The sequence below is a fragment of the Phaethon aethereus genome (genome assembly GCF_964289735.1).
Source record: "Phaethon aethereus genome assembly, chromosome: 6".
Lineage (NCBI taxonomy): Eukaryota > Metazoa > Chordata > Aves > Phaethontiformes > Phaethontidae > Phaethon > Phaethon aethereus.
The window spans coordinates 34463976-34477317 of NC_138580.1; the positions used below are offsets into that span (position 1 = coordinate 34463976).

Below are 13342 nucleotides of genomic sequence, written 5' to 3' on the forward strand. Positions count from 1 at the left end.
TATTCTTTTTAAAAATCTGGTCCTTGTGGTTCTTACTGCCAGGTTTTCAAGATAGTGAACAGTTTTACCAACCCTCCAACCTTTACCAAGCAGGAATTCTAATACAGGATTTCGGAGTTTTTAAATGCCGTATTATTACGTGCTGTCTTCTTACAGCAACGGAATAATTCCTTTGAAGTATCCTACTTTTGCATTACAAATTGATACTAAGATTTCCTTCGTAAGCATCTCTAATTACAGTACATGTAAAATTATTTAAATTTTACTGAACTATTAACCTGACTCAGTTATTAGAAGAAGGGTTCAAACTAAGATCACAAGGAAGAGGCAACTTTTTGTCTTAGTTTGGGAAATCCATCTTTTGATTACTCCCACCTTTCAAGGTCACGTGCATGCACTTTTAACAGCAACATGAAGCAACCAGTTAAAACAATTGTTTTGTATCCAAATCACAGCAAAATCATTTACTTTAATCCCAAAGCAAAACGTGCTATAACCCAAACCAGCTGTTTTTTTCAGACCGATAACCGTTAGCACTAGAACATCTATTGCAGTAAATGCCATTTTAACGCGGAGAGGCAACGTTAACGTTGAACTACCCAGAGGAGCCTTCGCAGCCATGAGTGCTACATAACTTTACCACCGGGAGAGTAAGGAGACTCTGAACTTTTCTTTATCTTTCCTTTATTTATGCTTGGACTTCCAGCACTGCACATCAGATACCCAGGGTCTTAATCTGTCCTGTATCAGACTGCAAAAATACAATGCTTTCTCACCTGTCCTTGCATCAACAAATCAAACAGTCACATCCAACAAACCCTTCACTTGAGTAGTTACTTCTATCTAAAAACACATCTCTCCCCTTAAGGAATTCAGCTGATGCTTCTGGCTTATAAAAGATTAAGTGCAATCAGTTACACTGAAAGTTTATAATGCAGCTCTTGACCGTATTTTCTGTGCACGCATTTACATCAGGCACACAAGTTATATAAAATCGTTTGGAGTACAAAAATATGGTTATAACATAGGAGTACCAAACAGCACAGAATTAGAACAGTTTTATTACCGTAATACCAATTTATATACAGACCCCCAAATTAAGAACTTTTTAATTCTAAGAAATCGTCCCAAATTGACAACTGTAGTGTACACTCTAAAAAACTGCAAATTAACAACACAAATCTATTTTAACCCCTACATTGTCTATGCAGTCTGCACCAATCCTCTCTTGCACACAAAAATGTATTATAAATAATTTTTCACAAAATGTCATGTATGTTTTATTGCACATTGTACATGCCAATATCTAAAAGAAAGGCTCAAACCTTTTGCTTGATAACTGTTTAAATACCTAGCATTTACTTGTGTTACGAATACTATTGCATTTTTCAGGCTCTAATCTAAACTGATAATTTAATAGAAAAAAGCAGAACAGAAAATATGCCTCCAACTGTATAGCTTTTGTTAAAGAAACAAGCTTTTTTAATGTTACCGTTTTCTACTGTATAAAGTCATTAAAAACATCTGACCTAATTAAAAATCCCATTTCAAAATTTCTGCATTTTTTACTATAAAATTATGCATATAGCTGCTTGTATAATCATATATTCCTTCCTTTTTGTATTGTGCTGCATTGACTAAAAGATCGAGTTACATAGGTCCTAGTGTTAACTACAGGAGTTAGTGTATCAGCCTCCGTTCCGCCAGTGTCCCCAGCGGTGGCAAGCAAGGAGCCCGTCAGAACACCAGAACAGCTCGGTATAAAAAGACACTGGGCACAAGTGGCCATCGAGCATCAAGGCCATGTATAGTTCCTGTTAAGCGGATCTCTAGACTAAGGAATATGAGTAATTTATCATTAGTATGTGGGTTTACGGTATGCTGCACTAAGCTGTGACCGCTAAACAAAGAGAACATTTTGTTTGTGTATGACAGATGTGTGCCAGCTGGTAAAAATGCCTCACTGGGTAAAAATCTGCATTTTGAGGGTTAACATTCTGGCATGAACAAAAAGATTAAAAAGTCAATTGATCAAATGTTTTGCCAAGGGTTTCTAAAGCTATTAGCCATCAACAGCTCCAGAAAGGGATAAAAATCAGCAAAACCAAACAACTAAAATTGCACTATTACAAAGAAACAAGTCCGTGAAAGGGAGAGTGACCAGCTACAGTTACGGGACAGCCACTTCAAGAAGCCGATTGTTTTTTCGCTTGCAGGTTGGGATGTTGCCGTTTTTCTGGCTGCCTTGTATGAACTTCACACACACTTTGTCTTGTCTGAACTGGACCAGAAACCTAGAAGAGGGAATAAGATTTCAGTTAAAGGTGGAAAAAAAACACATGAGGAGCAGAAGTCTTTTCCTGTTGGTGCTGAGCATCACTCCAAAATATGTCATTTTCAGGTCTATTCATAAAAAGAGAGTTAGGGAATAAAAAAAGCCGTAGGTTATGGTATGGCTTGAGTATCCTTCAGGTAGTCTCTCTTAATTATTGCCTTTTGCCTGTAACTCTGGGCATTTTACAATAGTTAGTTTGCTATTCATTTAGAAAGAAGGCAGTTTAAAACAGAATTTCTAATGTACCAGAAATGCAGCAAAGACTATTTCCAACTGTTTCACCATCATCCAAAGGGACTTTTCTGTTTTCATGGAAGGAAGCTAAATATGTCTACAGCAACATCATGAGTGCTCTTCTTCTGCTTTATGCTTAATTTAGTGTATCTGGTATGTTAGCAGCTCTCATGTTTCTAATCCTTAGTTAGCTTTTACAGCCCCCTGCTCAGCAACTGGGAAAATTCACTTCCTTCCCAGCAATCTCCAAATTTAGATATTTCCTACCGTCCAGGATAAATCAATCTGGATTTGACTCTTCACTTTTTACTGGAAGAGCAATTTCACAGAATGTGGAGAACTGCTTTAAAAACCCAGCAGCCTCCTGTGGAGCCTCAAACTTCTCACTGATCTGGATAGCAAGATTAAAAGCAATGAACAGGGCAGCGCTGCCTTTTGGCTCACATGCAGTGGTTGCTGACCTAAAAAGTCCTTTGTAATACAGCAGATTTTCCCTTTTAGCATCCTTAAAAAGTCCTCCAGCACAGGCCAAAAACTTCAAAGAATTTGCTCTCCAGCCGGAAACCACAAATCAAGCTGACGGCAGAGCTCAGGGGAGGAAGTGGCCTCTGCTGCGCCGAGCTGCCCTTCGGTCCTGCTTTCCTGCTGAACAGCCCAGACACTCAAAGATTAACTTGTTCAGTGCTCCCAGCCATGCAATCGTCTGGAAAATGCAAGTAGGTCTTATAGCCATCATCTCCTCACCAACGCTGCATTTTCCTGGACCCATTGTTCCAATATTAGATATATATAAACGGTATGTTTCTTACTAGACATACCCCGATCAACAGCATTTTTATTTATATAAACTCTCTTCCCAAAAAGTAGAGTACAGTAGTCAAAGTAAGGTCACATTTTCACAATTCCTAGTTGTGCTTGTATCTAAACTCTCGCAGGAAGAAGAGAGTACTGCTTCACCATCAATAGAGATGGAACTGCTAAAAAAGGAGCAAATGACTTAAAATTATTTACTCTGGATAAACTCAATAGCAATACACACTTGAGTGTTTTTAATCTGCAAGACAAGAAACAAAACCACATCCCAAAATACCAGACTTCCAGAAAGCAGACTGTTTTCCAGACCTAAGGCAGGCAGTCCAGACTAGTGCAATGCATGCTTAAACTTCCTTTTAGTAGTTTATTCCTTTGTAGCCATCATTAAACTAGAATCTTACTGGGGACAGCCAAACTCTGCTAGAGGCTAAAAACGCACACCCTTGGAGCAAATTGAATCACATCTGGTAACAGAACTAAGGAAAAATGGCAGATGTCATTTTCAAGGAAACAGTAAAATCAGCCTTTAAATAAACCCTGAAATCTCAACAGACACAAATGGTACTTGCCATTACTCTAGAATACAAGCAGTGCTGTGCAGCCAGATAAAAGGTTCAATTTTTGCCTACAGAAATTTTATTTCACTGTTGTTACAGGGTTCCAAAACCATCAACTTTATTCTAAACGAGTAAAACTACCACATCAACACTGCTGAAATCAGGGGGCACTTCGCACAACAAACTGAGTGCCTAACAATGGTGGACTAAGCGAGGGACTCTCACTCAGCAGGCTTTAAGAGACCACACACAAACATTTTAACTCCATGGCTAGAAACACTGCAAGGCCAAAATACGAAACTGAACCAAGCAGAGAGAAATACTAATTTGACATGCATGCTTTTTATCAAGCAAAGCTTTTTAACAACCAAAAACCCCAAAACAACAATAGAAGGCTTAAACACCATCAGTGGGAATTTTAGTAATATATTTTTCACCTTCACAAAAAAGAAGGTAGAGCTTTATGGACCTACATTACTAGCACCATCATTACATGTGCCTGGGGAGGAGCTTTTCATTCAGTTTTGATTGTTTTCACTGGAACTTGGCACCTGGTGTCCACACTAATTGATAAACATCTCATAGGAGTACGTGAAATTTTCAGTCACACAGAAACTGATTCTCTCAAATGTAGTATCTCTTAATTATTTCTACGGCAGCAATTCAGCTTCACAGCCCTATCTGAAACTACCTTAAGAAAAGCACATTTTCTCTAATGACTTTCAAGGAAGTAAGAGCCAAAATGAATATTAGAAACCAGTACACGCTGAAAATTGCATCCTTATTTACAAGTACTCTGTCAAGAGAAAAGAACTTCTAGTTACACAACAGTGTGTTGTTTTTCTAACATTAGATACTTGACTTTTTAGCATGTTGCATTGAAGGAAATGCACTTCTAAGCAAACAAGAAACATACTCATCAGATATCTCAATGTTGAGCTTCTGTTTGGTTTGGCTGAGAGTAGTGCGGTAAAGTTTAGTGGCCATTTCAATAAGGTGATCGCTGCTGAGCAGGAAATCTCCTTTACCAGCTGCTCCTGAACCCTGAAACAGAAAGGAAAGCAGTTAGGACCTCCAAAACCTAGAATATGAAAAATATTAACTGCCAGCCAAGCAGGAAGTTTTATGAGGAGTCTTCTCTTCCCAGTGCAATGAAACAACAGTCTTTAGTCTTGTAAATTAAATAGGGATGCAGTGCAGTGTATAGGATCAAAATGCAATTCACTCTCAAATAAAAACAAACCTGTGGAGAAAGTTAAAAACCCCTCCTGACCCTAAAGAAGGGTCACCTTCATTTGTCCTACAAAACTGGAATGTCTCTATATCCCTCTTCTGGCTACATCGCAGCAAACTCACAATATTTTCAGAAAGGAACAGAAACCAATTGCCAACACCAGTATTAGGATGAAAGTGGTCAGTATGAAAAGGCACTATATATGATGTTCCTCTAATCCATTTAAGCTACAGTACAAATGCCAGCTTAATGATTTTAGCAGAGCAACTCTGACAGTGCAGTGAAGCAAATATATCACTGAACTAAGTTCTTTAGTATCCCAATTAGCTGTGCCATAACATGAATTTCTTGGCATCCCATAAAGAGGAGAGAAATATTCTTCCCGTGTGTCAGGAAGAATTATATGAGCAGCTAAAAAGGAAAATGCTACCACAAGGTATCCGAACCAGATAAAGGCCCATATTACAAACGGAAAACTCCAATCCAGAAGAGGCTATGGTGAAATATGAAGTCTGATTTTCACAAGTAAATGTTCATTCATAATGTAGTAGCTGTTCTCATTTGGGTGCAGTAGTTTTAAATCAAAGTTTTTGCAGATATGGCAAAGTTCAAGAAACTTCTAAACCACCACGATTAAATGCTACAAGATAATTAATAAACAATTTTCATACTACTGCAAGTACAAAAGTCGTATTATTGGACTATAAAGTTGTAACCAACCTCCTTGAGGTGCACTGCAAAGAAGCCATCATTTTGGGAGCTCATGGACACTTTGGTAACATCTCCCAGTGGAACCTCTGACTTGATATTCCCAGATTTTTGATCAGCAAGAAGAACATTATTTTTGGTTAATAAGAAAATCCTGGATGTAGCCTGTGAAAATAAAGAAATGCAAACCATTATCTACACAAAGAGAGAACTGGTCTTTGTAGAGTACCTACTAAGACTACAAGCAGTTCAAAGTGTTAATAAGTAGTAAACACAAACATTTGATGTTCAGTAAAAGCTGCAGGTCAGTTAAAAACAGGCCAAATTTATCTGTGTGTCTAATTATAGATCGAGAAGCTTAGCTCATTTTGGCACATATGCTTAGATACAAACAGTTCCTTTAATTACTAGCTTACAGTTGTAAAACTCAGAAACTATGCAAATCAGGATAACCTCATTTCTCATGCTCTGTCAATCCCCAGGAAAACCAAAGTATCTTTTCAGTGATAGCTAATTCAGGACTAAGCCTCACTATTTTCTGTTATTCACCAAAACTGTGTTGCAGAACACCACAAATCATGTAGGTATTTTCAATGTCATGTTCTCCTCCCTTTATCTATCAGAATTACTCTTTAGGAGGATACACGTTCATGTTTTCAAAGGACAAATATTTTTAAAGCATGAATGAGTGTTCTTACATTCGCCCTAGAAAATAATAAGAAAGAGAAATGAGAACATATAGCTTTTTCTCCTGTAAAATTTTAAATAGTAAAATCCTATTGTAATTAAGTAGCTATCTTAAGCACGTAGAACCATAGCTCTTTTTTTTTTTTTTTTTTTTTTTTAAATCTTGAGAGCTGTACCCTATGCAAGTACAGGAAAGATTTTGTCTTCATTTAATTAGTTTCTTCTAAACTGGAAAATTAATTTGGCATCAACAACAGGCAACCTAATTTCACTCCTACAAATGCATAAATGACATCTACATCTGAGAAGTTGAGATCTACTACTTCTAATATTTAGACAGATATGGTGAAAACAATTACATTTACTAAGGGAGAATAATACTTCCTGTTTTAATAAGTATAATTTAAATGCAAAACAAGTTCTGTGTTGGCAGAATAAAAAAGTACCCAGCATATTTAACAGCTTCATTCAAATGATATAAGAAACTTGCCTCTTCATTCCAAAAAGCTTTTGATATCAATCAGAAGACACGCAAAGCTGGCAGAGTATGCCACTCACAATTTAAAAACATAATACAATGTGCTAATCAGAAGCTTGAATGGCAATGCGAACCTTGAAAGGTTAAGTTTTCTAAATACTTGAACAAGAACAATATTCTCTAAATATTTATTTTCTTCAGTTGGCAAATAGAAGATCTAAGTTTGGTGCAGAGACTACATTTAGTTGTGAATCAATACAACCTGTTACCAGTTAACGAGATGCCATTTTTCTTTGGAAAAGTCACAACTACAAACCCAAACAAGATTTTAGTAATCTTTATGTAAATTTAAAATGGGTGCTTAAAATCACCAGTTTACATAAATTCAACATTTCCAGTCTTGCCTGTAAAACACGGCATTTTTTTTTAAATCTGCAGACTATTACATGACAGAAACAAAGTCTCCCTCTCAGTTTATTTATAACAGAAATGATCTACCCTTCTGGACAAAGCAATGCCATTTTATTACCTTCCCATTAGCTCTATTGATCTTATTCACAACTTCTGCAATAATGATCTTTTCATCCACAGCATCTTTCAGCTTTTTGTATTTGGGGTTCTTGCTGATTTCCAAGTAAGCCCCTTGGAACGGCTGCCCAACACTGCCCAACAAAAAGACAAGAGGAACACGAGTTAAATATGAATCACAGGGAAGAAGTAAATCTCCTGAAACGGTCACGTTCTGCTTCAGGCTTCGTGGAGGCAGGAGACACATCAAATACCATTTTCAGTGACTCTTCACTGCCAGAAGCTTCCTTAAACTTTGATACACTCTCTGCCAGGGAAGGTCATTTGCTGCCTCATTTTTAGCAAAATAATACTCTGATCAACCCAGAAACCTCTGCTCACAACTCTTACCTGTTTTAAACAACAGCAACGCAAAATAATTTGCAATTATATAACAATAATCGGAGCAATACATAATTGAACGCAAACAGGGCTCTTAACATGGTGTTCATTTATGCAGTGCAGTTGTCCTCAATCCTGCTGAGAAGCTGAAAACTGCAGCTGCTCGAGTTGTGCACCGAGCCTCTTCAGGTTGGTACCACCGTTCACTCAGTGTGGTGGTCTTGGCGTCAAGCTGTGCCGCACAGACATACTACATCAGCTGAAAGTAACTTGGGAATTGCTACAGAGTAGTGTGGATGTATCTCCCAACACATTATCCCAGGGAAAAGAAGAAAGAAGGAAGGGTAAGAAATGGTATGTGTATTAGACACAGAATCTTGTACACAATAACACCACGGTGATGGTGAATAAAGAAATCTATCAACGAAGAGAGTAATGGGATTTCCCCCCCGCCGGAAACATTTTACAGTTAAATGGGCCAAAATGCTATGGGTGTCAGACACAAGTACATCCTTGCATATGCAATCAACTTTGATTTAAAATCACCCAATAACAGTCCCTGTGAAAACAGAGGAAATAAAACTTCAGTAGGACCGACAACTTCGCTCTTCCACAGTATTTCACAGTGACAAACAAGAACTTGCCTTCAACATCTGCTGTTGTTTGTTAGGTGTGTACCAGCTCTTTGTCAGGACTTGTTGAGCTTGCAAATCACCCCATCTTTATCCACCTCAGGGTTATGCAGTAACAGCTTCACTATCAGTTAAGAACTGGTGAATACAGGTGCTGCTTGCTTTGTTTGGAAGTTCCTTTAACTAATCACTTTGATTAAATTACAGTCAAAGTACTAAATGTAAAGCTTTGCCAAGACTAGAGCTGAAGAGGAACCAATATATTATGTGGAATAGCGATACCTTTGTAATTGCATCTCTGGCACACAGGGAGATGGGACAGGAAAGGAAGCGTACTGGTATTTTAGTACTCACAAGAAGTCCCTCTCTGTTGTTAAATAATTACATTACACACAGAAAATTAGCCACATCTTATGAATTGTTATCATACTAACTAATCAGAAACTTTATACAGTAATTTCCCCTACCCTTATGCCAATAAAATAAGAAGAAAAAACCAACAGGAGCTAATCAGCTCGTAATACAAGACAAAAAGAGATGGAAATGTTTCTAAAGGAGTGTGGGGTGAGGAAAGCATTCTAACTTTCTACCATGTTGGAGCTTTGGGATTTTTGGTTTTACTAATTAACATTATGAAACCATAGTCACCAAAACTGTAAATTCCCTGTGGACTTTGTCCCTAATCAAATGATAATGACTTGTAAGCTAAAACTGAAATGAATCAACAGTTATCCTCTACCACATATACCACCTAAGAATGTCTTAGATAAAAGTTAACACTGATATATATTTTGCTGTATAATCTTTCATTGTTCAGTCTTGGTGAAAAAAGTACCAAACCAGGGACAGAAATAAAATTTCTTTCCCAAGGAGCTCTACACTGATCAGATGTATACTGACTCAAAGCAAAGAAGAAAAGGCTAGGCAGCATCTTTCTCTTTTCCGAGCAGCATAAAAAGAGACCCCAAAGCAAATAAGGAACTAACCACAAGCTAACACATACAGCCATTAAATAAGTGACCTACTGAAGGGAAGAAAGAGAAACACATACTGAGCCCATTACAGGAAAAAAGGAAATGTCTCAATAAAAAAATGAAACAAAACCAATAAAACACAGAAACATCCAAGAAATGTCTCAATAAAAAAATGAAACAAAACCAATAAAACACAGAAACATCCAAGAACTCATCCATGCATGGAACTGCTCTCACCAACTTTTGCAGATTCCTGTTCCTCCCTTTACTGAACCTTGCTTCTCACTTTACAGTGCCTTGTTCCTGCTCAGCTCAAACTATGGCTTCTAAGAAAAACCTCTCCTCAGGTCGATGAGACCTTTGCTTTCAAGAAAAACACAATTTCTAACCTCATATTCACTTAAAAAGTTCAAATCAACTTCTTTCAAGGACATCAGATCTTTGTTTTGTCAGTTTTATTGCATGCAGAAAAAGTGCATTCCTTAGGTAAAATCAGATACTACTGCACTTTCTTGAGTAATACTAGCTCTTCAGATAGCAATGACAAGAATTTATCAGTTTTTAAGAACTCAATAATCTGAGAAACCAAAAAACTAGGGGAAGGGGTGAGAGTTACTCCCTTCTACAAGTTCTCCAAACTTTTACGATATAAACAGGTCACGGGGGTTAGAACAACAAAATATCATGGCTTCTGGACAGAAGTGCTCGGTATCATAGGATTAGTGTGCTGCAACAACGTCCAAGTTAGAAGCAAACAGGTCAATTTCCAGGATTGTAAAGTAAAATGATGGAGAGACATTGTCAACCAAGGAAAATACACTTTCCTGCTTAAGATAAAAAGCAAAATCTTGCTTAGTTTCCTAACTCTGTGTAAGGATACTGAATTTATTGTACACTAAAAGCAGCAGAGTAAGTCATTACCTGGCTGGATATAAAGCCTTCTTGTCCTTGAAAAGTTCACTTGCTTCCAGTTTTTCTTCATATATAAGCTTCTGCTGATCTGTGAACTGGTCTCTATATTTTTTACACTGCAAAACATGATAAATTAAACAAACCAAAAAATTATCCTTCCTAATCTGATTTGAAGCAGCAGCACCACAGACTAATGTTTGCTTATTGCTCAAGATGCGCATTCTTTGTATACTTCCAAAGTGACTCAGCTCCATCCTACATGCCACTGTAGCACAAACAGAGAGGTGTTTTTCTCCTCAGCCATTCTAGATACTTCTGAATCACACCAAAAGCAATCTCTAAAATATATCATTTAAGCACGGTGCATTTGAACAAGAGCTTAATCTATCAGATACCAGTCACGGGAAGACTGTGCTAAAAAGGTTTGCAGAAACATATATAGTTCCACGGCTGCGGAAGTTTATGTAAACAGACAGAAAGAATACAACATGGCTGAGAGGATGAATTTTGCAGAAAGAAAAACTGTTCCTTGACAATTCACAGACACCATAGCCCACAAAATCAGTAAAACGTCTCATCAGCACTTATACAGCTTCTTCCTGTTTCCTCTCCATCCAAAGATCCAAAACAAATTTCAGCTAACCACAGCTCACAAGTAGAAAATTCCATCCGATACTTCCAAAGTTGGTCTAAAAGATAGTCCCAGTCCTGGCCATGGACACAAGTATTATAAGCTACCAATTAACAAGCAACAGGCATACTGCTTTACTATTAATTTAAAAGCTGATGGCATGAACCAGTCTTTTCTCTCTAGCCCCAGAAAGGAGTAGGCAGGATAGTTATATACCTTGCAGGCCAAAGACCATGATCAAAAAGACACACTTCTTTCAAAGACATAAAAATCCTGGAACTGGACTGGAACAGGAAGAAATACATCCTAAAAATAGGCTCTTCATGAACACCACAAAGCTACTAAAAATCATGTGATGATATTCTGTACAGACTGGACCAGAATGTGTCCTACCCTCCACAAATGGAAAATCCTCTTTAGCTCCTTGTGAGTTGAATCCAAGAAAAGGTAAGGTCTTGCTGGCCAGTTTTTATCTATTGGTGATAAAGAAGGCATCTTATTCTTCATATCCAGGAAGTACTTCTGCATCTGTGATAAAATTGAAGCAAGATGTTTCATTAATGTTCAAATACCAGAGTTACTGAAATAAGCAAGCAAAAGCAGATGGTCTGTGATTAAAAGCACAGTTACCAAACTGCAACTCTCATCTTTCATAAACCTGAATATGGATTTAAAAAGCCACGTATATTGAAAAATGCAGATTTAGATATCATGCAAGTGTGGAAAAATGCTTAGTTAGTACCATCCTCACACCTTCAAAACACTATTGCTATCCTTTCTTTACAACATCAGAGTATTTGTCAATTTTCCATATGCTTAGCTTGGACATTTCCTTACAAAGACTATCAAAAGACCATAATACAGCTGTTACTTTTGCTAGAAAACAAAAATTTAAAACACAGAAAAAGTACTTGTGCTTTGTACGGATATATACATACAAGTCTCTGAAGTGTAAACTCATAAATTTTTCTTCCAGCATTGGCTCTGAAGAATTTCCTGTACTCTCTACGGACCTGAAAATTTAAACAAACCCTCAAAGTGAATACATAGAATTAATTTGTTTGCTCAGGTATATACTTTTTATATATAGTGTATATATAAATATATACATATACTTTTTAATAAAGATCTACGGCAGAAAATACTAAAAAAGCATACAAACATGCAAAATGTTCCCTGAAATACGAACACTAACTGTGTACACTTGAAATACATGAACCAGACAGTTGACCAAGACGTTAGAAAGTTACCTCAGATGACCTGAGTAGTGTCATTTGCAAATTTAACAGAGAATTTGAAATACTTTCCTCTGAAAAGGCAAGCTATTCAAATATTGTTGCATTCACAGCATGAATATATTTTCATAGGTTTTTACATAAAGTTGGACTGGAAAAAGTGAGGCATCATACATAGTTTATCGTGTCTGAAGTGACACTGAACTGATGTTAATTACATAGTCAACTGATGAACTATTTCTGATTTTTTCTCTTTAAGATTCTTAATACATGGAGTTTTGTATAATAAAAAAGGTTTGGTTTTTTTTTCCAGAGCAGACTTATTTGTGAAAAAACTCTTCTCACACAAGCAGTCTTCATTCCAAAAAGAAAATAAGGTTTTGGTGCTTGGTAAGAGCAGAGAATCAACAAAAGATTGCGTAATGTCAGCAAGCTTGATATCTGAGCCTAAAATTTATTTAAAAAAAAAAAAAATCAAAAAAGTGATCATTGAGAATCATTTTTGCAGGTGATGCTAATTCTTTACAGGTGCTTGTAAATGTAAGTTTCAGAGTATTTGTTTTGCCCTTGGTATTTCTATCAGTGCTAAGTAGCATAGCATCTAAATTCCCCCCTCAGAAAACCCAATCAGAGAGAGCACAACCAGTTTGCTCTTTTATGTGAAGCCCAGGCTCACATGAAGTTAGCTGAAACATCCCCTAATTTTTTTCAAACTTTAGCACAGCCTGCAACACACACCTGTTAAAAGTTTTGAGCAAAAACCAGGGAAAACATCATGGCTTTGCATAATTTACCCTAGAGCAAATTCAGTGGTTTTAGCTAACTTGCTATGTGTTACTGAGTTCACTGTGACCAGAAAATAAAGGGAAAGCCATAGAAGAAAAACCCACATCAACTTACAGGAAAAAGTTTGCTTGGCTTACCCTGGCACACTGTCTGCCCCATACTGAGTGTCATGCATTTTAAGATAAACCAGCACTTTGAAAGCAATAATCTGTCACCA

The 13342-nt window shown here is 37.1% G+C and overlaps 1 protein-coding gene across 1 annotated transcript in view; it reads right to left on the bottom strand.

Moving 5' to 3' along the window:
• Positions 1-2170: 2170 nt before the first annotated feature.
• MYO1B (myosin IB) overlaps positions 2171-13342 on the bottom strand; it is a gene marked incomplete at both ends in the record, with an annotated part of 94615 nt that continues 83443 nt past the window's right edge. The window contains 7 exons of the mRNA XM_082001575.1: positions 2171-2294; positions 4856-4983; positions 5894-6046; positions 7576-7708; positions 10483-10589; positions 11498-11632; positions 12043-12117. Of these exons, the coding sequence (XP_081857701.1) occupies positions 2171-2294; positions 4856-4983; positions 5894-6046; positions 7576-7708; positions 10483-10589; positions 11498-11632; positions 12043-12117 (855 nt within the window). The remainder of the gene's footprint in view (positions 2295-4855; positions 4984-5893; positions 6047-7575; positions 7709-10482; positions 10590-11497; positions 11633-12042; positions 12118-13342) is intronic.